The sequence below is a fragment of the Podarcis muralis genome, chromosome 2 (genome assembly GCF_964188315.1).
Source record: "Podarcis muralis chromosome 2, rPodMur119.hap1.1, whole genome shotgun sequence".
Taxonomy (NCBI): domain Eukaryota; kingdom Metazoa; phylum Chordata; class Lepidosauria; order Squamata; family Lacertidae; genus Podarcis; species Podarcis muralis.
Window position 1 is genome coordinate 12,198,413 of NC_135656.1, and position 25,520 is coordinate 12,223,932.

At 45.7% G+C, this 25,520-nt stretch overlaps 1 protein-coding gene across 2 annotated transcripts in view; it reads left to right on the top strand.

Annotated features, from left to right (window-relative positions):
* Positions 1-25,520, top strand: part of COL2A1 (collagen type II alpha 1 chain) — a 91,855-nt gene that overhangs the window by 43,594 nt on the left and 22,741 nt on the right. For both annotated transcript variants that reach the window (XM_077923880.1, XM_077923881.1), the window contains 16 exons: positions 904-957; positions 3,025-3,132; positions 5,051-5,104; positions 7,482-7,580; positions 11,457-11,510; positions 12,804-12,902; positions 13,746-13,799; positions 14,784-14,837; positions 16,554-16,607; positions 18,356-18,409; positions 19,045-19,089; positions 19,922-20,020; positions 22,024-22,131; positions 22,339-22,392; positions 23,251-23,304; positions 23,920-23,973. In XM_077923880.1, the coding sequence (XP_077780006.1) occupies positions 904-957; positions 3,025-3,132; positions 5,051-5,104; positions 7,482-7,580; positions 11,457-11,510; positions 12,804-12,902; positions 13,746-13,799; positions 14,784-14,837; positions 16,554-16,607; positions 18,356-18,409; positions 19,045-19,089; positions 19,922-20,020; positions 22,024-22,131; positions 22,339-22,392; positions 23,251-23,304; positions 23,920-23,973 (1,098 nt within the window). The remainder of the gene's footprint in view (positions 1-903; positions 958-3,024; positions 3,133-5,050; positions 5,105-7,481; positions 7,581-11,456; positions 11,511-12,803; positions 12,903-13,745; positions 13,800-14,783; positions 14,838-16,553; positions 16,608-18,355; positions 18,410-19,044; positions 19,090-19,921; positions 20,021-22,023; positions 22,132-22,338; positions 22,393-23,250; positions 23,305-23,919; positions 23,974-25,520) is intronic.

Here is a 25,520-nt window from a genome sequence, read left to right on the forward strand (position 1 = left end):
GCAAAAACATGTACAGTATCTTGTCACTAAAATCAGCTTCTTTGCCATAAAAACAGGAAGATATTTATCAGAACACCAGTTTTCATGCACAATCCAAGAAATTAGAGGCTCGTTAACCTAACTCCACTCCTGGAAAATTAGCGGAAAGCTTTATTTAAAAAGAGAATTATAAACATGAGAAAGAATAATCATGGCTTCTACAAAGGGAAATTCTACCTCATCAGTCATGAGATAAGAGGAGATATTTTCTTGCTCTGATGGGATCTGACCTTTCAGTGACTTCCCAGGCAGGGTATCTTGAGGTCATGATGAATAGCTCACTGCAAATATTGACAGTGTGATGTGCCTGTGAAAAAAGACAAATTAGGGATTATTAGGAAAGGGGTTGAAAGTTGAATCGGATATGGTCACATTGGGGATTCTGTGTACAGCTGTTTACCCAAGTTCAGAAAATCTGTCTGATAGTGAGGATATCCACACCTGCTAAGGGATGAGGTCAATTCTGGATTTTTGTGGTGCATGTTTGAAGACTTAGACACATGGTTGTGAAACAGAAGTGAGCTGGAGTACAACAACAGAATCCACCAGCTGCAGCACATGCTGTGAGGAGGTTTCGAAAGCTAAACTGGTGATTCTTTCCATTTAGAATCTTCTCTTTCCCACGCCTCCCAATTTTCACTCATCGGTGTTTCCCTTCCCATCCTCCGTATCATCCCAGTCCTTCTGCCACTTGTCCAGCCTGGTGTTGGGTCTCTGCCCTTCTGTTCAAAGGAATGTACCCTTTGGATGTTTCAACACGGAGGATGCTGAGTTGGAAGTTCTGCTGACCAGATCAGCAAGTAGCTTGACATGATAATAGGAGCTCGACTACTCTTTAATATGTTTCCTTTTCTTTCTCTGTAGGGAGAACCTGGGATTGCAGGCTTCAAAGGTGAACAAGGTCCCAAGGGTGAACCTGTAAGTATTAGATGACGTGCCTTTATGCCTGACATGCTGTCTCTTCTTTGAATGTGCCATATTTACTCGAGTCTAATGCGCCATCGAATCTAATGTGCACCTCAATTTTCAGAACTTTGAAATAAAAAAAAAGTATTTGCTGGCAAATGTAAATGTGCCATCAAATCTATTGGGCACCTTAATTTTTGCAACGTAGTTTGGCCAAAAAAGGTGAGCATTAGATTCGAGTAAATACGGTATCAGTTGCTCCCTGCTTATCCTCTACACTAGGAGTGGCTAACCTTTTTCAATCCGGGGGCCACATTGACTCTCAGCCACCCCTCCAAGGGCCATATACCAGTTGTGGGTGTGGCTATTTATTTTATTTATTTATTGAATTTATATACTGCCTTATAACTGGAGGTCTCAGGGCAGTTCACAGAAAAGATCATAATATATAAAATCAAAATAAAAACAATAATCCAATAACACCCCCCAAAGAACAATAACACCTTCCGGCTACCCCTGCTCTGGGCATTAGGGTGGATGCACTGAGCAATCTGATATGAGTTTCAGGGCCATCTGCCAGGTACTACCGGCATGAACACTGTGGTAGCCTGTCAATAGCCCACGTCATGGTATGTGCACCCAGGGCTTCTGGTAGAGGGGAAATTCCTTCAGAATGGATAGGTTTGATCTTCTTGCAGTCCACGGGACTCTCAAGAGTCTCCTCCAGCACCGTAATTCAAAAGCATCCATTCTTCGGCGATCAGCCTTCTTTATAGCCTATCTGGTATAATAAAGGATCTCCGTGCCCATCTCCCCTGCTTGCTTTCTGGGAAGTAATAAGGCTCGGCCATTTCCCCTGCCAGTCCCTTTGGCTGAAAATTATGTCCTATGGGTGGCCTGGGGCTTGGCAAACAATGGCTGCCCTGTTGCGTCTGGGTCCCCACTCTTTAATGCTTGGCACTGATGTCGTTCTGTGCGGAACACTGCTTCATTTTCCATTCTGAAAATGAGGAGATAATGCTCGGCCAGTTGGCATCAGAGGCCTTCAAAGAGTCCCTTACAGTAGTGTGTGTGCTTCAGCAGAAGGCCTGCTGGGTTTAGTGAAGCTGTGCCAGTGTACACAAACCAAGTGGTTCTCTGGCTCATCAGCTTCCATAGATGTGAGACAGTTCATCCAACAGGATGTCGGGAGGGCTTCCACATCCCATGGCTGTGCAGAATCATGTATATTTATTCAGCCTTTATTGGCATAATGTAGACAATAAATTAACATACCAATGAACAACCCATAAACCATTAGTAATGCAGACATAAAATGTCTAAAAGACACGATAGCCACCATTAAGTAAAATTAAGTAGCTTTAAATTTGACTTTTAAAATCTCGGCAAAATATCCTGAAACAATCTCAGTAGTTTTGGGAATATCATCCCTCAATAGATAATGGATTGCAAATTCTTTGCAAGTAGATAATATTAGCTTCATGTATATTTTGGCTAAAATAATTCAGTTGATAATACTTTTTCACTCAGCAGCACTTCAAGGTTGAAATCTAATCCCTTCTTGGGCTGAAACTTTGTCAGGATAAAATTTAATGGAATCGCCATTAATGGTCCCAGTTTATTGGGCACTGGAAGAGAGCCAGTGTTGGGGTAGTGGTTAGAGTTGTCAGGGTAGGACTGAGGAGACCTGGGTTCAAATCCACAGCCAGGGAACTTTGGATCTCAGATCGTAGCCCACCTCACAGGGTTGTTACGAGGATAAAATAGAGTGGACTGCCTTGACGTCCTTGCAAGAAAGGGGGGATATAAATGCAGCAAATCAAGAAATAGTTTGCAGCAAGGGAAAAAGGATAGTGACTTCTGTTTCCTGCCTTGCAAGCCACTTGCCCAAAATTACCTTTCTGTTGCCATGGCTATTTGCATTGTTCTCTCATCAGACTCTGAGGTCACTTCCTGGTGATGCCTTATTGTCTCTTTAAGACAGTATAGTGGGCTGACCATTGCTAGGGCTTGGCATAAAATGATGAAGGGGCTCAGAGAGTGACTAATCCTGTATGTTCTGTTCCCTGCTGACCCCAGGGACCTTCAGGCCCACAAGGAGCTCCTGGACCGGCTGGAGAAGAAGGCAAGAGAGGCGGCCGTGGTGAGCCAGGAGCTGCAGGTCCCATTGGACCACCTGGAGAGAGGGTAGGTGACATCGTTTGGGGGCAAGGAACCTTCCTACATGAAGAGCAGAGGGCTGTCTTCTTTGTGGGGGGAAGGCATTGAGCCGTATGGCTCAAAGCCCTGCCAATAGGCTTGCTTTGGAACTTGGAATGTGCCCTGTGGGGTGCCCAGCATAATGCAGAAGGTGATGGAAGAACTTTGCTTTACTGGCATCTCTGTGGCATACCAGGGGCAAGCTGCTACCTCTTGCTCAGCTTTCAGCAGGTGTGGTCAGGGGGAAGGTGAGCGGTCGTTGTAATGGAGTATAGAGTAAGGTTACCAGACGTCCCTGTTTCCCGGGGACAGTCCCCAGATTTACAAATCAGTCCCTTGACAAAATCCGTTGAAGTTGAAAAGTGTCCCTGGATTCATTGAAAAAATCTGGTAACCTTAGCATAGAGCTGCATTGAAGAATTGCCTGTGGGCTCAAAGGACCAGGAAGAGCTAGAGTGTTTGCCAGGAAGCCATTAGAGAAGCAGGGATCACAAGTAGCAGGGGGCAGACTCTGAGACGTGCGGAGCTGAGCACAGAATGGTGGGATGCTGCTGAGAGATGGATGAGGGACTGTCCTGGGCTCTGGAAGTGGGAGGTGAGATGGAGCACGAATGAAGCTTGAAGGGCCAAGCAAGGAATGATTACACTTTGAACAATTTCTTCATTAAGATGCATGGGGGCAGGTGAGTCCTGACCCTAAAAGTGCAGCGGTCCTTTGGGAACTGTAGCATTGCCACCACTGCAGTACACAGCCCGAGACCCAGGCTGATGAAACGCCCAATGGCTTACACAGTGGATCTCATTGTGGACCTTTTTGGCACAGAGTATACCCTCAACAGGGACGCGGGTGGCGCTGTGGGTTAAACCACTGAGCCTAGGACTTGCCGATCAGAAGGTCGGCGGTTCGAATCCCCGCGACGGTGTGAGCTCCCGTTGCTCGGTCCCTGCTTCTGCCAACCTAGCAGTTCGAAAGCACGTCAAAGTGCAAGTAGATAAATAGGTACCGCTCCGGCGGGAAGGTAAACAGCATTTACGTGCGCTGCTCTGGCTCGCCAGAAGTGGCTTAGTCATGCTGGCCACATGACCCGGAAGCTGTACGCCGGCTCCCTCGGCCAATAAAGCGAGATGAGCGCCGCAACCCCAGAGTCGGTCACGACTGGACCTAATGGTCAGGGGGCCCTTTAGCTTTATACTCTCAGCAGTTGAGCTGCAGCTAGTCATGGCTGATTGAAGAGTGAAGCTCTCTAATACCCCTGTTTGCAAATGTGTGTGTTGTATTTACACTTCACATCACAAAGGGCACTTCCAGACTTTTGACGGTTTTGGGGTGGGGTTGAGACGCATACCAACAAATTCAAGTTGCACGATTGCAGCTGATTTGGTGCTCTTGTGCAACTCGCCTGCTTCCTCTTAAAACTGGACTTTGCGCAAGAAGGAAAGTGATAGGAAAATGTCCTGGGAAAGTGTGCCTAGTGCTCTATTGTTTCACCTACCTGCAAACCTTGTGCAGACCAGGATAAATGCTCAATGAACAGGAAGTGACCTTATTTGAAGTGGACTTTAGAGTATTAGGAATTCTGTTGCACAAACCCTCTTTACCTAGAATGGGTTATATTATATGGATACAGAACAAGCCCCTGCAGAAGCTTAGCAAATACTGCAGGACTTTGTCACCTGTCTAGTGGTTGTATAATATTGGGTCACTTGGTGGCTATAGCACCCCTAGTAGTTCTTGTTTGTGCTGCTTCCTTGTGCTATATGAGCCATGCCTTTTAAACTGAAGATGTCCACAGTTCCTGGTTTACTCCTTGCTATTGGCAATGCTTCCTAGTGTCCTTCCCAGCTTCCTGAACTGTTGCACTCCTTGACTTACTAGGTTATGTTATCATTGCTTTCTTGTTTTTAGGGTGCTCCCGGAAACCGTGGCTTCCCAGGTCAGGATGGATTGGCCGGTCCCAAGGTGAGCATTTGGGTCTGATGTACTTCCATCTGAATGAAAGGACAAATTTGGGAGGGTTAAGAGTGAATTTAGATGCCCTTTCCTGCTTCCTTTCTCTGTGTTGTATAGGGTTCTTTGACTGCTTCTTTGAAGGAGCGATGTTTTCCCCTGTGCGCTTTGCTCTAGAATAGACATAGGACACCTGTGCCCCTCCACTATTACTGGATTACAGCTCCCATCATCCCTGACTGTTATATATGCTTGCTTGGACTGATGAGAGTTGGGAGTCCAGAAACATTGGCGGTGGGACGGGACACAGGTTAAGTCAACTTTATTCTGTAACAAATGGAATTTGGAGATCCTTGATAAGAAATTTTAAGCCCCTGAGTTGGGTCTCAGAGCATAAGTTTCTGTGTTTTTAGTAAAGCATTCTTTTAAATGTTTTTGTAATCTCAAATATTATTTCATCAAAGCCATGTTGGAGCTCTATTTTTTAAAATTTTATTTATTTCATAAAAATTATATACTTATGATAATAATTATAATAAATTTATTATACCCTGGCCATCTTACTGGGTTGCCCCAGTGAAACATCTTACATTAAAAACTGTCTTCAGAAAATTGTGTAATTGTTCATCTCTGACATCTGATGGGATTGATTGTAGAAAACCTTCAAAGTGGTTTACAAAAATGATTAAATGATCGCTAAAAAATTTACAACTGTAATTTAAAACATACAGAAGCTTAAAACCAAGTGAAATAGACTAAAATAAATTAAAACTACTCCTACAAACCTTCTAAACATCTGGGTAGTCTTGCCTGAGTAAGAATGTCTTCAACGGGCACCAAAAGGAATGCATTTAAGGCACCGGCCTGAAATCAGTAGGCAGGGAGCGCCAATGTTTTGGTGTTGCCACACTAAACAATCGAGTTCTTACAGATGTGGTGTGGGTATTATGTGGCACTTTTACCTGTTCCGATTGAAGCGGTCAAGTAGGCACATACGGGGTAAATGACTCACAGATGTTAAATTTGAATGGTCTGCAAATAGTCAGAGCAGCCAAAGTTAATTGAATGAATCAAGATCAGCTACAGCATTGGTTTTTCCATGATATGGGCAGCCCTATAATGAAAGTGCAGGGACGCGGGTGGCGCTGTGGGTTAAACCACAGAGCCTAGGACTTGCCGATCAGAAGGTTGGCGGTTCGAATCCCTGCGACGGGGTGAGCTCCCGTTGCTTGGTCCCTGCTCCTGCCAACTTAGCAGTTTGAAAGCACGTCAAAGTGCAAATAGATAAATAGGTAACGCTCCAGCAGAAAGGTAAACGGCATTTCCGTGCGCTGCTCTGGTTCACCAGAAGTGGCTTAGTCATGCTGGCCACATGACCCGGAAGCTGTACGCCGGCTTCCTTGGCCAGTAAAGCGAGATGAGTGCCGCAACCCCAGAGTCAGCCACGACTGGACCTAATGGTCAGGGGTCACTTTACCTTTACCTTATAATGAAAGTGCAGACAAAGGACAGGTGTGTCTAAATTACATCTAAACTAGTTTTGAAATCAGTCATACATGCCTGCTAAAGAATTTTGGAAATGTTAGTTTGGTCTGCATTGTGTTAGTTGCGTCAGCCGCAACCCTTTCACAGAAGTTCACTGTTAAAACTGGTTTGAAAATGGTTCATCAAGTGTATAGTTATAGCAGAGTGGTGCATGCTCTAGTTATCTCTCGCTTGGACTACTGCAATGCGCTCTGTGTGGGGCTACCCTTGAAGGTGGCCCGGAAACTACAACTAATCCAGAATGCGGCAGCTACACTGGTGGCTGGGACCGGCCGCCGAGACCACATAACACCGGTCTTGAAAGACCTACACTGGCTCCCAGTACGTTTCCGAGCACAATTCAAAGTGTTGGTGCTGACCTTTAAAGCCCTAAATGGCCTCGGTCCAGTATACCTGAAGGAGCATCTCCACCTCCATCGTTTTGCCCGGACACTGAGGTCCAGCTCAGAGGGCCTTCTGGCGGTTCCCTCCCTGCGAGAAGCCAAGCTACAGGGAACCAGGCAGAGGGCCTTCTCGGTAGTGGCACCTGCCCTGTGGAACGCCCTCCCACCAGATGTCAAAGAGAAAAACAACCACCAAACTTTTAGAAGTCATCTGAAGTCAGCCCTGTTCAGGGAAGTTTTTAATGTTTAATAGGTTATTGTATTTTAGTGTTTTGTTGGAAGCCGCCCAGAGTGGCTGGGGAAACCCACCCAGATGGGCAGGGTATAAATAAATTGTGGTTGTTGTTGTTACCATTTCCAGAGATAACCATTGGATGGTAAACCATTGACCCAAGCATCACGGGGTCTAGCCTCCTGATTTCTCTGAGTTAATGCATTAATGCTTACTTTTTCCTGGGCAGGGTGCTCCCGGTGAACGTGGACCTCCTGGCCTTGGGGGTCCCAAAGGAGCCACTGGAGATCCCGGCCGTCCTGGAGAGCCTGGCTTGCCTGGCGCTAGGGTAAGACATTGCACATGCAAGGGATAAAGTGGTTCTTCCTTCAATCGCTTTGTAAAAATCCCGCTTTGACTAGAATGTTCATTCTCAGTATAAGGCCTCCCCTTCCTGTTAACAGAAGTTTATATAAACAGTGTGGGAGAACCTCAAGGCTGCGGACTTGTCGTCTGATGCCCTTCTCTGTGTTCCCCATCTCAGAGAGTGGCAACATGAGAACGGGCCTTTTTTGTGGTGGCTCCCTGGTTGTGGAATGCTCTCCCCAGAGAGGCTTGCCTGGCGCCATCAGTACATATCTTTAGGCGCCAGGCAAAAACATTCCAGGCCTATGACTATTAAATAACCTATGGCCTGTGAAAGTGTGGGGGAGAGGACTGTTGTATTATATTTTAGGCTGTCTGCCAGTATCCTTTTTATTATGTTTTTATCATGGGTGTTCTGTAATGTGTTTTTAATGTTGTACACTGCCCTGGGAACTTTTGATAAAGGGCAATATATAAATGGAACAAATAATGACAAAATGTTTAAGTGTCACAAATCACTCCACCATTAACACTGGTTGGGTAGCTGTCTTTCTTGCAATTACGGGACAGTTTTTGATGTCTAAAGGAGGGCGGAGTCCTTTTGAAAAAGCTTTACTTTATTCTAAAGTCTCTTGAGATTTCCTTCATTTCACGCAGGCACTTCAGCCTTCATCACAGTACAGTGGTCTCTTGGGTTACATACGCTTCAGGTTACATACGCTTCAGGTTACAGACTCTGCTAACCCAGAAATAGTGCTTCAGGTTAAGAACTTTGCTTCAGGATGAGAACAGAAATCGTGCTCCGGCAGCGCGGCAGCAGCGGGAAGCCCCATTAGCTAAAGTGGTGCTTCGGGTTAAGAACAGTTTCAGGTTAAGTACAGACCTCCAGAACGAATTAAGTACTTAACCCGAGGTACCACTGTAATAGTAACAGGAAAGAGATGCCACTACTTCTCAACTTAATTCACATTCTATAAAATGGAAATAATAATGACAGACTGCAAGTAGGCTTTCCAACTCGCTTCTGTCAGGGCTCCTATACCTTTAACATACATTTGGTAGAAATTCTCCAGGTGAATATTTCCTCATCACAGCACCTGCATGCTGGGAGGAACCTCACCAGTTCAATTTCTGCTTGCCACATGCCATTTACAGACTTGGAAGCCTGGCAGAAACGTTGGACCGCAACTGTACTGGCCCATGAGTAAACTCTGCTAGACTTTGGGGAGGGGGAAAGCGCTTGATGTGTTTTGTACTCCCAACTCCCATCAGCCCCAACTAGCATCAGAGAGTATGGGAAGGTACCACATTGGCTACCCCTGCCTCTACTATCTCTTATTCTTAGGATGCCCACATTAAACTCTTTCTGCATGCAGCTGTCCATTCCCAACACCAGATGGCAGTAACAATTTAAAGCACATTTGTACAGGGTGGGGCTGTGGGTTAAACCACAGAGCCTAGGACTTACCGATCAGAAGGTTGGCGGTTCGAATCCCCGCGACAGGGTAAGCTCCCGTTGCTCGGTCCCTGCTCCTGCCAACCTAGCAGTTCGAAAGCACGTCAAAGTGCAAGTAGATAGATAAATAGGTACCGCTCTGGCGGGAAGGTAAACTGCGTTTCCGTGTGCTGCTCTGGTTCGCCACAAGCGGCTTAGTCATGCCGGCCACATGACGCGGAAGCTGTATGCCAGCTCCCTCGGCCAATAAAGCGAGATGAGCGCCGCAACCCCAGAGTCGGTCACGACTGAACCTAATGGTCAGGGGTCCCTTTACCTCAAGTTACATACGCTTCAGGTTACAGATGCTTCAGGTTACAGACTCCGCTAACCCAGAAATAGTACCTCGGGTTAACTTTGCTTCAGGATGAGAACAGAAATTGTGCAGCGGCGGCGCAGCAGCAGCAGGAGGAGGCCCCATTAGCTAAAGTGGTGCTTCAGGTTAAGAACAGTTTCAGGTTAAGAACAGGCCTCCGGAACGAATTAAGTACGTAACCAGAGGTACCACTGTACAATCATACCTCAGGTTAAATATGCTTCAGGCTGACCATTTTCAAGTAACGCTCCGTGGTGACTTCCGGGTTTCGCCACTCGCGCATGTGCAGACGCTCAAAATGACGTCACGTGCATGCACGGAAGTGGCGACCTGCGCACGCACAGTTGCATGTTACATTCTACTCAGGATGTGAACGGGGCTCCGGAATGGATCCTGTTCACATCCAGAGGTACCACTGTATTTGGCATGTCTGTCTTTATTCCATAAGACTGGAAGGGTTGGAGAGCACCTAACAGCATAGCTGTCAACTTACAGATTTGAAAATAAGGGACCAGCAGCCTTGAAAATAAGGGACCTGCAGCCTCACCTGTTCCAGGCACTCCAGTCTTCCTGTCCTCCTGCAGTCTGGTCAAACTCATGCTGGTAGCTTCGAGAACACTGTCCAACCAACTTTGTAACCAGAGGTTCAACTGAATAGAATCTGAATCACATGCACCACAAGGCCTATGCAGCCTCAACTTAAGATAGCTCCCCGGCCTGGCTTTTCACTGCAAAGTTTGCAGCAGCACGTGCAACAAAATGGCGTCCAGCATTCAAAAACCCCCTCAGCTTGCATTAACTAGCCACACACAAGGTATGCAAGCTCCACCCCCCCAGTCGTTCTTAGACTTCTTATTGGGTGAGCAACGCAGCCAAGCAACACAATTGGAGCCTCCCTCCTCCCTGGCCGGCAGGGAGGGAGGGAGAGGAGCTGCTTGCTTTGAAATTTAAGGGACATCATTTAAGGGACATCCATCAATAAGGGACAGCAGTGGGACATAGCACTGGAATAAGGGACTGTCCCTTCATATAAGGGACACTTGACAGCTATGCCTAACAGTCTTAGAAGGAAAGAACAATCTTTTAGGATAACGTGTTGAAAGTTCCTCTTATCTGCAAAAGTAAAGAGTCCCATCACTGAGAACAATAAGAACGGGCAGTTCTGTTACCTCCTGTGACCCAGGACAGAGTACAAGTTTAGAATATCTGTGCCTGGGAGATGTTCTACCAGTGGAGCTTCTTCCCACACAGACTTGCTACTAAAGGCATTTTCTCCATCTCGTGGAGTAAGCTGAAAATCCAGTTGAGGGTGGGAAAAGCAGTGGGCAGCTAGCTTGCAGTGGCACTGCTAGGAAGCCTTGAATTTCCTTGGTTTCCCAAGGCTCAGTTCGTTATACTTTAGCATGGTGTGCAGTGATTATCTCCTTCAAAACTTTATCATACTTTTGCTCTTCTCTCTCTTTGAGGAGCTCAGCGCGTCTAATATAATACTTCTAGGTAGTTTCCCATCCAAACAACTTGTAGGACTTGTTAGCTTCTACGATGGTACTACATCATTGACCATTTTATTCTCTGAGCCCATTCCGGGTGCTTCAAATTCAGTTTAAAAGTGGTATGTTTCAGATTTATTAAATTTAGATTAGGAATATCCTTTGAGGAGACTTTATCATGGCCTAGGCCTCTTCAGTTTCCCTGGTCTGGGTTGAGCCTTTGACCACAGCAAAGGTGTTACAGCTGTCCCAAAGAAAGTAAATTAAGGTTGTGTTCAACTTTTACCTATTGAAATTAATGGACTTAGTTTAGTCATATTCACTAATTTGAGTGGGTTTACTCTGAGTAAAATTTAGTTGTCTACCACCATTAGGATCTAAAATTTATTTGGCTGACGGCTCTATTGAACCAATAGCAGAACTGATTGTTGAACCAGCATCAAAAAATAGATTAGGTGAACCATTTTGGAGATATGTGTATAAACTGTATTGTTGACTGTTCAAGGAAAGAGTTTGGGAAAAGGTCTTAATGGTCTGCCTTTTTCTTCTTACATCTAGGGTCTCACTGGTCGCCCTGGTGATGCTGGTCCCCAAGGCAAAGTTGGCCCATCTGTAAGTATATTCCGTCATTTTCATCTTGTGTCATCCAAAATCATAGAGGTGCCGAGAGCTTTGAGAAAGGAGTGATGGATCTACTATATATTTTGGAAAATTGTTGGCATTTTGGCTGTGCATTCAGCCACCTCTAAAGATCTTGTAACCAAATTTTGCTTGATGGTTCTTGAGATGAAGGAGCAGGCTTTTCTTGATGTTTGGATACAATTGGACACCATTTTGAATCAAGATGATGGACGGAACTTTTCAGAACTTTTCAAAGCCGCGTAGTTTTTGTTTTGTATCTTAGAATTCCTGAGCAATGCCAGGTAAAAGACTGCGAGTTGATAATATGTAGATGAGGGTAACAGTGGTCAGTAGACAATTCGAGGAGATGGGATTCAGGAAGTAGGTGGGTGCTGACTTGCAGAATTTCTGGGGTTCGTTTCAAAGGCAAATATGGAGTTTGCAAGAGAAGTGGATGGTGGAGTCTTAGGGATGCTCAATGGAACCTTGGATATTGTATGGGTACAGACTGGAAGTCTGTGTTTGTTTATATGAGCAGCATTACTGAATGGCGAGTGGATGTTAATGCTGCAGTGGTGAGCTTTTTAAAATCAAAATCACATTTGGGAACTGGAATTATCTAAGGGCACAAAAAGCTCTAATATGCACCAGTATGCTAATTTTCCACATGGGAACAAACAGAAAAACTCACTCACTAATTTGTGACATTTTGCTTGGCATAATAAAGGCATTGCACTACAATAGATTGTGGATTTTTATTGTGGGTTGATGCCTTCCCTTTTCTTTTTGACATTCTGAAAGACATCCTTCATGTCTGGGTGAAAGTAGCACTTTCATAAAGTTGGGTCCACTCTATATGGGATATATTATTTGTCTTCCCCAAGGGACCCTGGTGGCGCTGTGGGTTAAACCACAGAGTCTAGGACTTGCCGATCAGAAGGTCGGCGGTTCGAATCCCCGCGACGGGGTGAGCTCCTGTTGCTTGGTCCCTGCTCCTGCCAACCTAGCAGTTCGAAAGCACCTCAAAGTGCAAGTAGATAAATAGGCTCTGGCGGGAAGGTAAACTGCGCTTCCGTGCGCTGCTCTAGTTTGCCAGAGGCGGCTTAGTCATGCTGGCCACATGACCCGGAAGCTGTACGCCGGCTCCCTTGGCCAATAAAGCCAGATGAGCGCCGCAACCCCAGAGTTGGCCACGACTGGACTAATGGCCAGGGGTCCCTTTACCTTTACCTTTACTTCCCAGCGTCATTAACAAAGCATTCCTGTTTCTCTCTCTCTCAATAGGGTGCCCCAGGTGAAGATGGGCGACCTGGCCCACCTGGTCCACAAGGTGCCCGTGGCCAGCCTGGCGTCATGGGTTTCCCAGGCCCGAAAGGTGCAAATGTAAGTAAATCTGCACTCAGCAACCATTGACACTATGACCCGAGCATCGTCACCAGGGAAGATGTTTGAGGGGAAATGGTACAAGGTTGTAACATGGAATAGTTCCACTTTGTAACTAGCACAGCAGGAAAGTCACTTAGTTATTGTCCAGGCTTGTTCTGCTGGTCCCATAAAATCATATACCTATACCCAGTGCTTTTTTTCTTTTAAAAAAATATTTAGGGGTACTCTCATTTTCCTACTCATATTGAAATACTGCCCCTCAATGAGGCCAAACTTAGATTCACAAAATGTTTAGGGGTATGCGTTCCCCCATGTGCCCCCCAAAAAGCACTGCCTATACCTTGGTTATAAGGGACGCGGGTGGCGCTGTGGGTTAAACCACAGAGCCTAGGACTTGCCGATCAGGAGGTCGGCGGTTTGAATCCCCGCAACGGGGTGAGCTCCCGATACTCGGTCCCTGCTCCTGCCAACCTAGCAGTTCGAAAGCACCTCAAAGTGCAAGTAGATAAATAGGTACCGCTCCGGCGGGAGGTAAACGGCGTTTCCGTGCGCTGCTCTGGTTCGCCAGAAGCGGCTTAGTCATGCTGGCCACGTGACCCGGAAGCTGTACGCCGGCTCCCTCGGCCAATAAAGCGAGATGAGCGCTGCAACCCCAGAGTCGGTCACGACTGGACCTAATGGTCAGGGGTCCCTTTACCCTTTACCTTTATACCTTGGTTATAACAACAGAGGAGAGAGCTGGACAGGCGAAGTAGAACTGGCTCTCCTCACCAGATTGGAGGGCTCAGCTTTCTTCCAAAAGCACACCAGTGACGACTTCCGTTTTTTCTTTCCATCTAGGGTGAACCTGGTAAAGCTGGTGAGAAAGGACTTCCTGGTGCTCCTGGCCTAAGAGTAAGTGGGGTTGATTCTCGTTTCTTCCTCCCACTGCCATTAGGAAGCCATCTTCTCCCCACCTTGTCCTGCAGCGGAGAGAAACCCAGCCTCTCTCTGCCTGACCTGAACAGGATGCCATGATTTGGTTCCCTCCACCCAGCTTATTGGGGTACAGTCCAGATGACATGGGGGTGGTGCTTTGGAATGCAGAGTGCTCACAACCAACTGTGTGAAGAAGCCACTGAGGGAGATGCTTCATAAAGTACCGTGTGACACCTTAGTCCCAGTTAAGGTCCCTCTCAGTTGCATACAGTCTGTTGAATGACTGTGACTTAATTTGCTGCATGGTCACAGAACGATTGAAATAAAAGGTGTTCAAGCTCTGGGTCTCCTAACTTCAATGCTGCTTTTGCAGAGAGCTCACCTCTGACAAACCTGACGTAGCTTCTAGTCTAATTTCAATTGGAACTATTACACCTGTAAAGCAATCAGGCTTTCAGAAATGCTAGTAAAAGAATTCAGAGCCACGAGCCCTTTAGAGGATGAGATGCAGAATGGCAGAGGGAAATTTACTTAATAATAACTCTGTGCATGCATCTGAGAGACCTCAGAATTTAGCCGTGAGTCTTCCTGGAGGCTCCCATCCCTCTTGAAAAAAATTGCACCTTCACATGCAGTTTTGACGTACCCTGTGCATTCCTGCAGCTTTTCCGTGATGGGTAGCACAGGGAGTGCACACCAGAGACACCTACTGCCCTCAGGGGAGGAGGAAGGATTGCACCCTAGAATCGTGCCACTCAGCAATCATTTCCTTCATAATGAGCACTTCAGGCAGCTATCCTTTAATCCTAGCTGCTTAGTAAGAAACCTCTTTTTGTATAAGCCCTTTCCTTCTGCCATCTCCCTGTACTTGGGGGCAATTTTTGGTCTGTGGGAGGGGAAATTGCATTGTTCATCAAGACTTTCCGATCCTGTCTCAAATGTATCACTTTTTCTCATTAGGGTCTTCCTGGCAAAGATGGCGAGACGGGAGCAGGTGGACCACCAGGGCCTGCTGTGAGTATGAGTGTTTTTCTCCTGGCAGGCAGGAGGTTGGCTGAATCGAAATCCTGCATTTTCTTAGGCATAAGGGAGGAACTGAATATGCCCCAAAGATTCAGGTGTCTGGAGAATTTTGGTGACATTTTCTGGGGTGTTGGTGCTTCCTCTTGCTTTATAACAAGGGTGGCCAACTTCCAAGAGACTGTGATCTACTCAAATAGTTAAAAACTGGCAGTGATCTATCCCCTTTTGGGGGGGTTCAGGGCTTTTTTTAGGAAGGAAAGCCCAGTTTTTGGTGGTTCAGGTCATTTTAGGGGTGCAGAGCAAAGATGTTGAGACTTTTTTAGGGGAGCCAAAGTTTTTTAGCTTCTTTGGGGGGGGGGGGAGCCACTGATCTACCGGTGATCTACCACAGACGTCCAGTGATCTACCGGTAGATCACGATCTACCTGTTGGACATGCCTGCTTTATAAGATCATGCTTCTTTTTCTTCCATTATACTTTTTTTATGCCTCCACACACTCATAGTAGCCTTCTGCTAGCCATGGGTGGGTGTAATGTCCTCCTGTAAGCATTCCAGGAAGTATGACCAGCCACTAGAAGTGAGTAGAGACAGCAGAGAGCCTTGTGCTGTTACAAGTGGATGCACACCTGGATTGCAGCTCATGGTTTGTCTGCAACAAGAAAAAGCCATGAGCCTGTTTTCAGGCAACATTGAGGCATCTCCAGTCTCCTCTCTGGGTTCTGGTACATTCACACATTTGTACTAAGTCATGGTTTGGCTTAGTGTGACATACTAACTGAGCTGCAAAATCATTCTGATAATTGTGATTTCTTTTGGAATTTCTTTAAAGTTCAGAGCAGTTTTAGCATTGCATTTTTCCTGTGTGGAGATAATTGGTTATCCTACCAACCTAGCAGTTCGAAAGTGAGATGAGCGCCGCAACCCCAGAGTCTGCCACGACTGGACCGAATGGTCAGGGGTCCCTTTACCTTTTACTGTACCTATTATGGCTAAACTGACCTGTGTGCATTTCTTCATGAGATGCCCACTCTGAAGTGACATCTGTGGCACTTAATTTCAAATATATTTAGACCCGAGGCACTATCTTACTAGCCTTCCCTCTTTAACTATTGCTCTCTTTAACTATTGCTTCACTTTGCGTTTTAAATACAAGCAATAGTGCTATAACCTCCTAGTCTACCTGTCTATCTGTATTAGCGAGCCCTTTTCCTAGTTCCCTCTCCCATAGAAAAGTTGCTCCCATTGAGGACCATTTAACACATGACCAAAAAAACCACCCCAATGCTTCCTTGAAAACTGAATGAAAATGGAGAGTACACTTGACAGCTGTAGGCAGTTCTAGCTCTCCGACTAATTGTTGTTGCTTTTAAAAAATAATTCTCATTTACACATTAAATCAAAAAAGGACCTAAAAGTTTAATGCATGAATCAGCTTTGAGTTTGGACTCTATGTTGGGGCTAGCATAGAAACTTGTGAAGGTGCTGGAATGTGCAACTTTTCAAGGTTTAGCAGGTAAATGGAAGGGGGTCCTTTTTATGGCCGCAGTTTATTTGCTAACAGAGGAAAGTGTAGACTTAAGAAAACTTGTATGCGCTTGACTAGGTGGTGTTAGATTTTTCATGTGAGAGCTATACTCTTTGCCCCAGGCAGCACATCCCACTGTTAGGCCTGCCCTTAACCTAGTGTTTTCCCCTTTTCTTCTTAGGGGCCAGTAGGAGAGAGAGGCGAACAGGGCGCCCCCGGACCTTCTGGATTCCAAGTAAGCAGAGCAATTCTCTTGTGCCTCTTTAAGGGTGCAGTGCCCACCATTGTTAATTCTGCCTGTGCTGGGGAGTGTAACTGTTTGCACAAGTAACACAAACTGAAAATGTGGAGAGAAGTTAGGGAAAGGACCGCCCGCCACCCATCCCAAATGACTGTCTAGCTCCGTTGGAAGGATATGACAGGGAAGCACAGTGTTTTCATAAACTCTTAACTGTCCATGAAGAATGAATCCATGTTCTCTGGTCTTCCATGCCTTAGTGGTGAGTACCTGCTAAGCAAGATGCCCAGATCCAGGTTTTCTGGCAGAGTGATCCATGAACCTGCAGGGGGTGGGTGGGTTGTTGTTGTTGTTTAGTCGTTTAGTCATGTCTGACTCTTCGTGATCCCATGGACCAGAGTACACCAGGCCCTCCTGTCTTCCACTGCCTCCCGCAGTTAGGTCAAACTCATGCTGGTAGCTTCGAGAACACTGTCCAACCATCTCGTCCTCTGTCGTCCCCTTCTCCTTGTGCCCTCCATCTTTCCCAACATCAGGGTCTTTTCCAGGGAGTCTTCTCATGATGTGGCCAAAGTATTGGAGCCTCAGCTTCAGGATCTGTCCTTCCAGTGAGCACTCAGGGCTGATTTCCTTCAGAATGGATAGGTTTGTTCTTCTTGCAGTCCATGGGACTCTCAAGAGTCTCCTCCAGCACCGCAATTCAAAAGCATCGATTCTTCGGTGATCAGCTTTCTTTATGGTCCAGCTCTCTGTCCCAACTACTCGGGTCTCAAGCTGCACTGAGTTCCTCACACCTCCCAAGGTGACTCACTTTAGGAGCTCCTCAAAGAGCTCAAGGAGCGCCTCAGTTGAGATTTGCAGGGATAGCCTAGGGCTGCTTGAGATATGTCAGCCTTCCCTAAGCTGCTGTCCCCCAGATGTTGTTGGGCTGCAGTTCCCATCATCGGTGACTATTGGTCATGCCAGCTGGGGATCCATCAACATCTGGAGGGCACCAGCTTGGAGAAGGTTCGTCTTGTATTAATCAGAGGTGCTTGGGTGGGCAGGCATAATTTTGTTGCAAATGTCTCGGGGTTGGGGTATTCATTAAAATATTTTATTTCCAGTTTCTCCATTATCTGAACTGTGGAATCTGTTATCTCCTTAAACACCCTTTGCCAAAAAATTGTACATATTTACACCCCCACCACATGTGAACATAATTCCCTGTTACCTAGCATCCCTTCCAACATAACACCGAATATCCTTTCTTTATTTTATTTAATCTGACTGGTGTAAAATACCATCTTCAAACTAATTTATAATAATTTTATTTTATTCTTATAGACAACATTTTCAACGTACGTTTCTCCCATATTTCTCCCCAGCTTTGACTATCTATCTGCCCTGTTGTCTCCTTTTCCCACACTTCTTTTAATTGATCTTCTTGTTCCTCCATTTCTACTAATATTTTATAAATTTCACTGATTTCCCCTGTATTTTCTTCTTTATCTCCCCTTTTTATAATCTTTTTTTTTTCAAATTTTGTATATTCTTTGCATTTCCTCTTTTCCCTTAACCACTTCTTTGCCCATTGCTCCAGTTGTATACAGTTAAACCAAGTTATTTTACTTCCTGTCTGATAAAAATTTAATGGCAATCATTTTGGATCACAAGACTTCCCTTCCTGCCCTGGACGCTATTGGCGTTTCTAGACTGGCACTTCCCCAAGAGTGTCATGCTAACACTATATTTCTTGTTTTCAGGGACTTCCAGGGCCCCCAGGTCCTCCGGGTGAAGGTGGAAAGCCAGGTGACCAGGTAAGTAATGAGAGAGATGGGCATTGAGGATCACCCTTGGAATAATCTGGACAGAATAAGAACTCAAGTCTGCAGAGTGTTGACTTTCTAAGCTTCAGGGTGTCCTGCTGCAAAGAGACTTCCTTCTAGTCAATAGTTTCTGTGTATATGAGGAATAAATCAGTCACAGGTGTTTTATTCTGTGAAGCCCTCCTTGTTCCAGATAGTAATTCTTGGCAGCTGAGCTGGTCAGGGAGGGTCAATATGTATTCAGTGCAGCAAGCTAGATAAACAAATGTTGTTTTGAAGCAAATGCATGCTTGGGCTCATTTAATTGTTGGCAGTAATGTTCACTGGATGTGCGGGATCAATGTGCTGGACATAACAGAGGAAAAACTGCATGAGATCTGCAACAGAGGGCCCACTTGATCATTGAGAGTCTCTTTCGACCTCCCCTTTGCCCTTCTATTCATAGGTATTTTTAGATTATTCTCTGCAAATATGAGTTTAGCAACACACTATATTTAAGTATAACGGTTGAGAAGTATTTGATCCAAGGGGGAATCTTGATGGTTGTTCAGGGGGCTGTAGATTAGCTAACCTCTCTCCTTCCCTCTTTCCCTGCTTCTAAATATATATGTATATCTTTCTTTCAGGGTGTTCCTGGAGAGGCTGGCACTCCCGGTCTTGTTGGTCCCAGAGTGAGTAGCGTAAAATTAAAATCAAGAGCCTAGGGGTGGGTGAATCAGTCTAAATCCACTGTCACTTTCACATTGTGGTTAATTCATAGATACCCACTTGACCACACAGATCTGCAGAACTGGCACTTTTACCACTGCCCCATATTATCCAAGAAATAAAATCTTTAGTGTGGCAGCAGCCATGCCCTTTGAAATTAGTAAGCAGGTGTCTTCGCTCTATTCTTTTTGGTGCCTGCTAAAAACATTACGGTTCCAGTAAGCCTACCCAGGCATGTAATTTTGGCGTGTTATTTTAGTAAGCAAAATTGTTTTTAAATTATTGATTTTTATGTATTAATTTATTAATGTAACTTGTTTCAATGTTTGTTATTATTGCAATTTTGGATTGTCTTTTGTCAACCATTTAGAGGTCTTTAGCTTGAGTCAGTGATATATAAATTTAGTTAAATAATACTAATAATAAATCGTAAGTCCATTTTATTTTTGTTTCAGTTGTCACATTTTTTTTTAAAAAAGTGTGAAGCATGCATTGGTTTTTAATATAATTTTCTTCCACAAAATGGACATTTTTGTATGCATTTTATCCTAAAATACACACTTCTCTGTACCCTATCAAAAATACTCATTTTTATTTGTATTTTGGTGTGTTTTTGAGGTGAAAACTCAAAATTCAGAGGACTGTGATAAATGAAGGATTCAAGGCTGTTTGCTTTAAAATGAGGAAAGTACAAAATCCTCAACCATTCCCATCAACACCTTACCATAATCATGCCACTCTAGAACAGAGCCTTCTACTCATCCTGAGCACTAAAATGATCTCTTTCCTATCTAGGGCGAGCGTGGCTTCCCAGGTGAGCGTGGATCTCCAGGCGCCCAAGGCTTGCAGGGTCCTCGTGGTCTTCCCGGCACTCCTGGGACCGATGGACCCAAGGTAGGTGGCGACTTAGCATTACTTCCTGTTCTGCAGTGCAGCCTGTACACCTTTCTCCCACCTCCCAACCCCGGTGACTGCCATACAGAAAGAGCCTCATAGCATCTGGACCCCCAGGTACATTATGAGCTCAGTTTCTTTCAGAGAAAGAGAATAATAGGGAAATCATCTGAGGGACCGTTGGCGGGGAAGATATTGGCAAGCTTCCTTGTCTCAGGGCGCTGCTTCTTTGAAGAGACTTTGGGCAGCGGAGTTCAGCAGGGACTAGATTAATTGAAAGCCCTACACTGATTACAGTGGTACCTCGGGTTAAGAACTTAATTCGTTCTGGAGGTCCGTTCTTTACCTGAAACTATTCTTAAGCTGAAGCACCACTTTAGCTAATGGGGCCTCCTGCTGCCGCTGCGCCACAGGAGCAAGATTTCTGTTCTCATCCTGAAGCAAAGTTCTTAACCCGAAGTACTATTTCTGGATTAGCGGAGTCTGTAACCTGAAGCGTATGTAACCTGAAGCATATGTAACCCGAGGTACCACTGTAAATGAAAGACCTACACTGGCTCCCAGTACGTTTCTGAGCACAATTCAAAGTGTTGGTGCTGACATTTAAAGCCCTAAACGGCCTCAGCCCAGTATACCTGAAGGAGCGTCCCCACCCCCCATCGTTCTGCCCGGACACTGAGGTCCAGCGCTGAGGGCCTTCTGGCGGTTCCCTCGTTGCGAGAAGCCAAGTTACAGGGAACCAGGCAGAGGGCCTTCTCGGTAGTGGCACCCGCCCTGTGGAACGCCCTCCCACCAAATGTCAAAGAGAACAACAACTACCAGACTTTTAGAAGACATCTGAAGGCAGCCCTGTTTAGAGAAGCTTTTAATGTTTAATAGGTTATTGTATTTTAGTGTTCTGTTGGAAGCTGCCCAGAGTGGCTGGGGAAACCTAGCCAGATGGGTGGGGTATAAATAATAAATTATGATTAATTGTGAAAGGGTGGCTCTATAGAGAAGGTTGAGAGAGCGCTTGTCATGCTTTCCTGGCTTTCCACTGCCTCTTGCGTTTCTCCTACATCCTGAATTCCTTTTATCAAGTTTGAGTACATGACAATCTCGTAATGTGGGGGACATCTTCTTCCAGGGAAGGGAGGTGTGCGTTCAGCTCATCAATCCCATGTTGGTGAAATAATACATGATAGTGCTTCTCTCTCTAATCCTGCAAGTCTATTGTGATGAATGCCCAAGCAGCTGCATAGGGATTGTGACTAGGGCTGGGCAATACCTGGTTTTCAACACTATGATATATCACCAGCTAAACATTGCAATATTTCAGACATTGTGATATATCAGTATAAGGATGTTGCTATGTAGAGGCATTGAAGGGACACGGGTGGCACTGTGGGTTAAACCACAGAGCCTAGGACTTGCCAATCAGAAGGTCAGAACCGATCAGAACCTAGCAGTTCGAAAGCACATCAAAGTGCAAGTAGATAAATAGGTACCACTCCGGCGGGAAGGTAAATGGTGTTTCCGCGCGCTGCTCTGGTTCGCCAGAAGCAGCTTAGTCATGCTGGCCACATGACCCGGAAGCTGTACGCCGGCTCCCTCAGCCAATAAAGCGAGATGAGCGCCGCAACCCCAGAGTTGGTCACGACTGCACCTAATGGTCAGGGGTCCCTTTACCTTACGTAGAGGCATTGACTGGCTTCATGTTTTTTCCTACATTGTGATTTTTGCCAGCACCTGCTGTTGTAAGTCGCTGCCTTCTTCAGGAGTCAGGGGAAAGCTGAGCCAGCAAAGTTAACAGGTGCTGCAGGAATTGAGAGCAGCATCGGCTGGCTTCACTGTTTTTTCTGCATTGTGATTTTTGCACCACACACACACACATCATGACTTGTCATATATTGCCAGGTCAAAAATTATGAAACCGATACCACAATATGGATTTCAAACTGAGTTTGGAAGATATATGGAAATATTACCAAGCTTTAATGGTGTGCCTTATTTTTCTTTTCCAGGGCGCAACTGGTCCTGCTGGTGCCGTTGGAGCACAAGGCCCCCCAGGTCTTCAGGGAATGCCTGGTGAGAGAGGAGCTGCAGGTATTTCTGGACCAAAGGGAGACAGGGTAAGTCGTCACCTTCTCCTCCTCCTCCTCTTCATGGAATACTTGAAGGGCTGTTTTATCAGGGGTTGGGTGCCACCCGCCAATTAGCTGGGTGGAATTGAAAATCACTTTTTTAATCTTTTCACTCTGGGGGCAATTATCATAAGCAAAGAGGGTTCTCAGAATTGCCACCTACTTACCGTCTTTCCTTCTGCTGTCCTCCAACAGGGTGATATTGGTGAGAAGGGACCAGAAGGTGCTCCTGGCAAAGATGGCGGCAGAGTAAGTGGCCAACTTGGCTTTTTCCTTTCTTAAGACATCAGGCAACCGGTTTAGTCAACTAAGAGGTTGATGGTGGGAAAAAACACATCTACTGGGGTGGTGCTGTGGGACGCGGGTGGCGCTGTGAGTTAAACCACAGAGCCTAGGACTTGCCGATCAGAAGGTCGGTGGTTCGAATCCCCGTGACGGGGTGAGCTCCCGTTGCTCAGTTCCTGCTCCTGCCAACCTAGCAGTTCGAAAGCACGTCAAAGTGCAAGTAGATAAATAGGTACCACTCTGGCAGGAAGGTAAACGGCGTTTCCGTGCACTGCTCTGGTTTGCCAGAAGCGGCTTAGTCATGCTGGCCACACGACCCCGAAGCTGTACGCCGGCTCCCTCGGCCAATAAAGCGAGATGAGCGCCGCAACCCCAGAGTCAGCCACGACTGGACCTGATGGTCAGGGGTCCCTTTACCTTTACCTCCTCTATAGAAGAGAGGGAAATGACTTGACCATTGGGGAACTGTGATCAAGGCAAGAGTGGGCTTTTGGTTAGAGCTGAGCCTCTGAAAACTTGGCAAGGCCAAAAGAGAGTTTAGGTCAAAGGCTTAACTACAGAATATTCTCAAGCTGTCAAGGTAAGAAAAGCAGGACTGATGAATAAGTGTCAGGCGTTCCTGGCTACTCTCCTGAAAGTGCATCCAGTCCCATCTTCTATGAGCTTCAGAAAGAGTGGGGGGGGGGGGGAGGTAACGTTTGTGCCCCATTTTTAGGAAACTCTGTGCTAATGTTCTAAAACTGCCAGTAAAGCAGGGATGCCTTTGATACAAATGGGATGCTTCTCACCAGTACATCTAATTCTTTTTTTCCTCTTTGCCAGGGCTTGACTGGTCCCATTGGTCCTCCTGGCCCTGCTGGCGCCAATGGAGAGAAGGTAAGAAAGTCTTCTGCAAACGAGTTGTTCTTGGTTAGGCTACGCAGCAGGCAGAGGTGGTTTCTAAGTCTTGTGGGTATATTTGTCTCGGTAACAGCCTGTTCCACATTTTGTGTCAAATTTGGGCGTATTTCACTCCAGACTAAAAATGGTTTAATGGTGACTTCCTGTCTGTTGTTGCTTCTAGCGTATTTTAATGCCTTTCATGATGGATCAGTCTATTTCTGGTCCATGCCGTTTCATTCACATCTATTCCTAATTCTGTTTTGTTGAATTTCCTCACTGATCTGCAAAGCATGAAGAAAACTACATTTTAAAACAGATATTCACAAAATATGCATTTTTCTACATACTTGATCCCCCAAAAATGTACATTTTGTATGCATTTTTATCTTAAAATACACATTTTTATCCTTTTTTAAAAATAATAATCTAAGAACTGTATTTCAAAATAAGAAAAAGTTTTAAAAAACAAAAAAAACAGAAGATAATTTCACCAGGTTGGTTTGAGAAAAATGTGGATCGTACAAAATCCTACCTTACTGATGTAAGATTTGAACTATGAACTGGAGACTGTACTGCCTCACTTTTTTCTCTTTTTTTTAATTCCACCAGGGTGAATCTGGCCCCCCTGGCCCAGCTGGTGCTGCAGGTGCTCGTGGTGGCCCCGTAAGTTTGATATTACTATGAATTCTTTTGTAGAAGGGTATCTGAATGAGGGGGACGCGGGTGGCGCTGTGGGTTAAACCACAGAGCCTAGGACTTGCTAATCAGAAGGCTGGTGGTTCGAATCCCCGCAACGGGGTGAGCTCCCTTTGCTCAGTCCCTGCTCCCGCCAACCTAGCAGTTCGAAAGCACGTCAAAGTGCAAGTAGATAAATAGGTACCGCTCCGGCAGGAAGGTAAACGGCGTTTCCGTGCGCTGCTCTGGTTCGCCAGAAGCGGCTTAGTCATGCTGGCCACATGACCCGGAAGCTGTACGCCGGCTCTCTCGGCCAATAAAGCGAGATGAGCGCCGCAACCCCAGAGTCGGTCACGAGTGGACCTAATGGTCAGGGGTCCCTTTACCTTTATCTGAATGGGGAAAGATTCAGCTTGGCCTTTAAAATCTTTGAAATCCTAATAGGGGTCTCCTTCAGCTCCTATCAGTAGCACAGAGGGGCAAACAAGCACATTTCTTGCTGTTTCCATACTGTGTGCTGCTGTAGTGTGTGAATATCATCTCAAGAGAGGGGCCTTTGTTGCTTTGACCGGCATTTAGCAAAGCAGGCCTTAGCTGGAGTCACATTTTCTTTAAATAGAGCAATTGTGAATTAGTGCCGCTTAACATTTCACGAATCTTTGACCTTACATCTTTGGCATAAACAGTTCTCATTACTTGAAGATGTGAGCCTCGCTATGCTAAGTGAAGAAAAGACAGACCCCAGTTTCATGCCCCAACAATGTAAGGTTGTGGGACTCTTTGCATTGGGCAGAGAATGTGAGTTGGTGGCCTACAGGCTGTGCCGGATTTACGTATAAGCTAAACAAGCTATAGCTTAGGGCCCCACTCTCTTGGGGGCCCCAAAAGAATTTAAAGGGGAAAAAACTGGATGTACATTTCCAAAATATAAGATAAAAAACAAATAAAATAAAACCTACATACAGCTACAGTGGCAAATGGCTTTAGATACCTATTAGGTCCATAAATTACCATATAGCATATATTCAACACAGAAAACAGTGACAATTTGTTGTTGACAAAGGACAGCTGGACATTTAAAGGGCCCCATTACCTTCAGTAGCTTAGGGCCTCATCAAACCTAAATCCGGCCCTTCCTACAGGCCAGCCATTTCTTTGGTGACCTTAGCAAACCTTAATCAAGGTGTAGAATTGGGCAGGGGGACACTGTTCACAGTTCTACTTATAAGGAAAATCAGCAGTGAACCCCACATGACTATTTCATAATCAGAGTGCCACTAGCAGTCATTCTCTCTCCCCATCATCTCTTGGGTGCCTTGGGGAGCATGTTTGTTCCTAAGGCCCCCATTTAACGACCTCATCCCATTGGGTGGAAGGAATCCTCTACCAGTGGGTGATGCTGACTTAATTACAGATCACTATGTGTGAGGCCTAAGGGACGCGGGTGGCGCTGTGGGTTAAACCACAGAGCCTAGGACTTGCCGATCAGAAGGTCGGCAGTTCAAATCCCCACGACAGGGTGAGCTCCCGTTGCT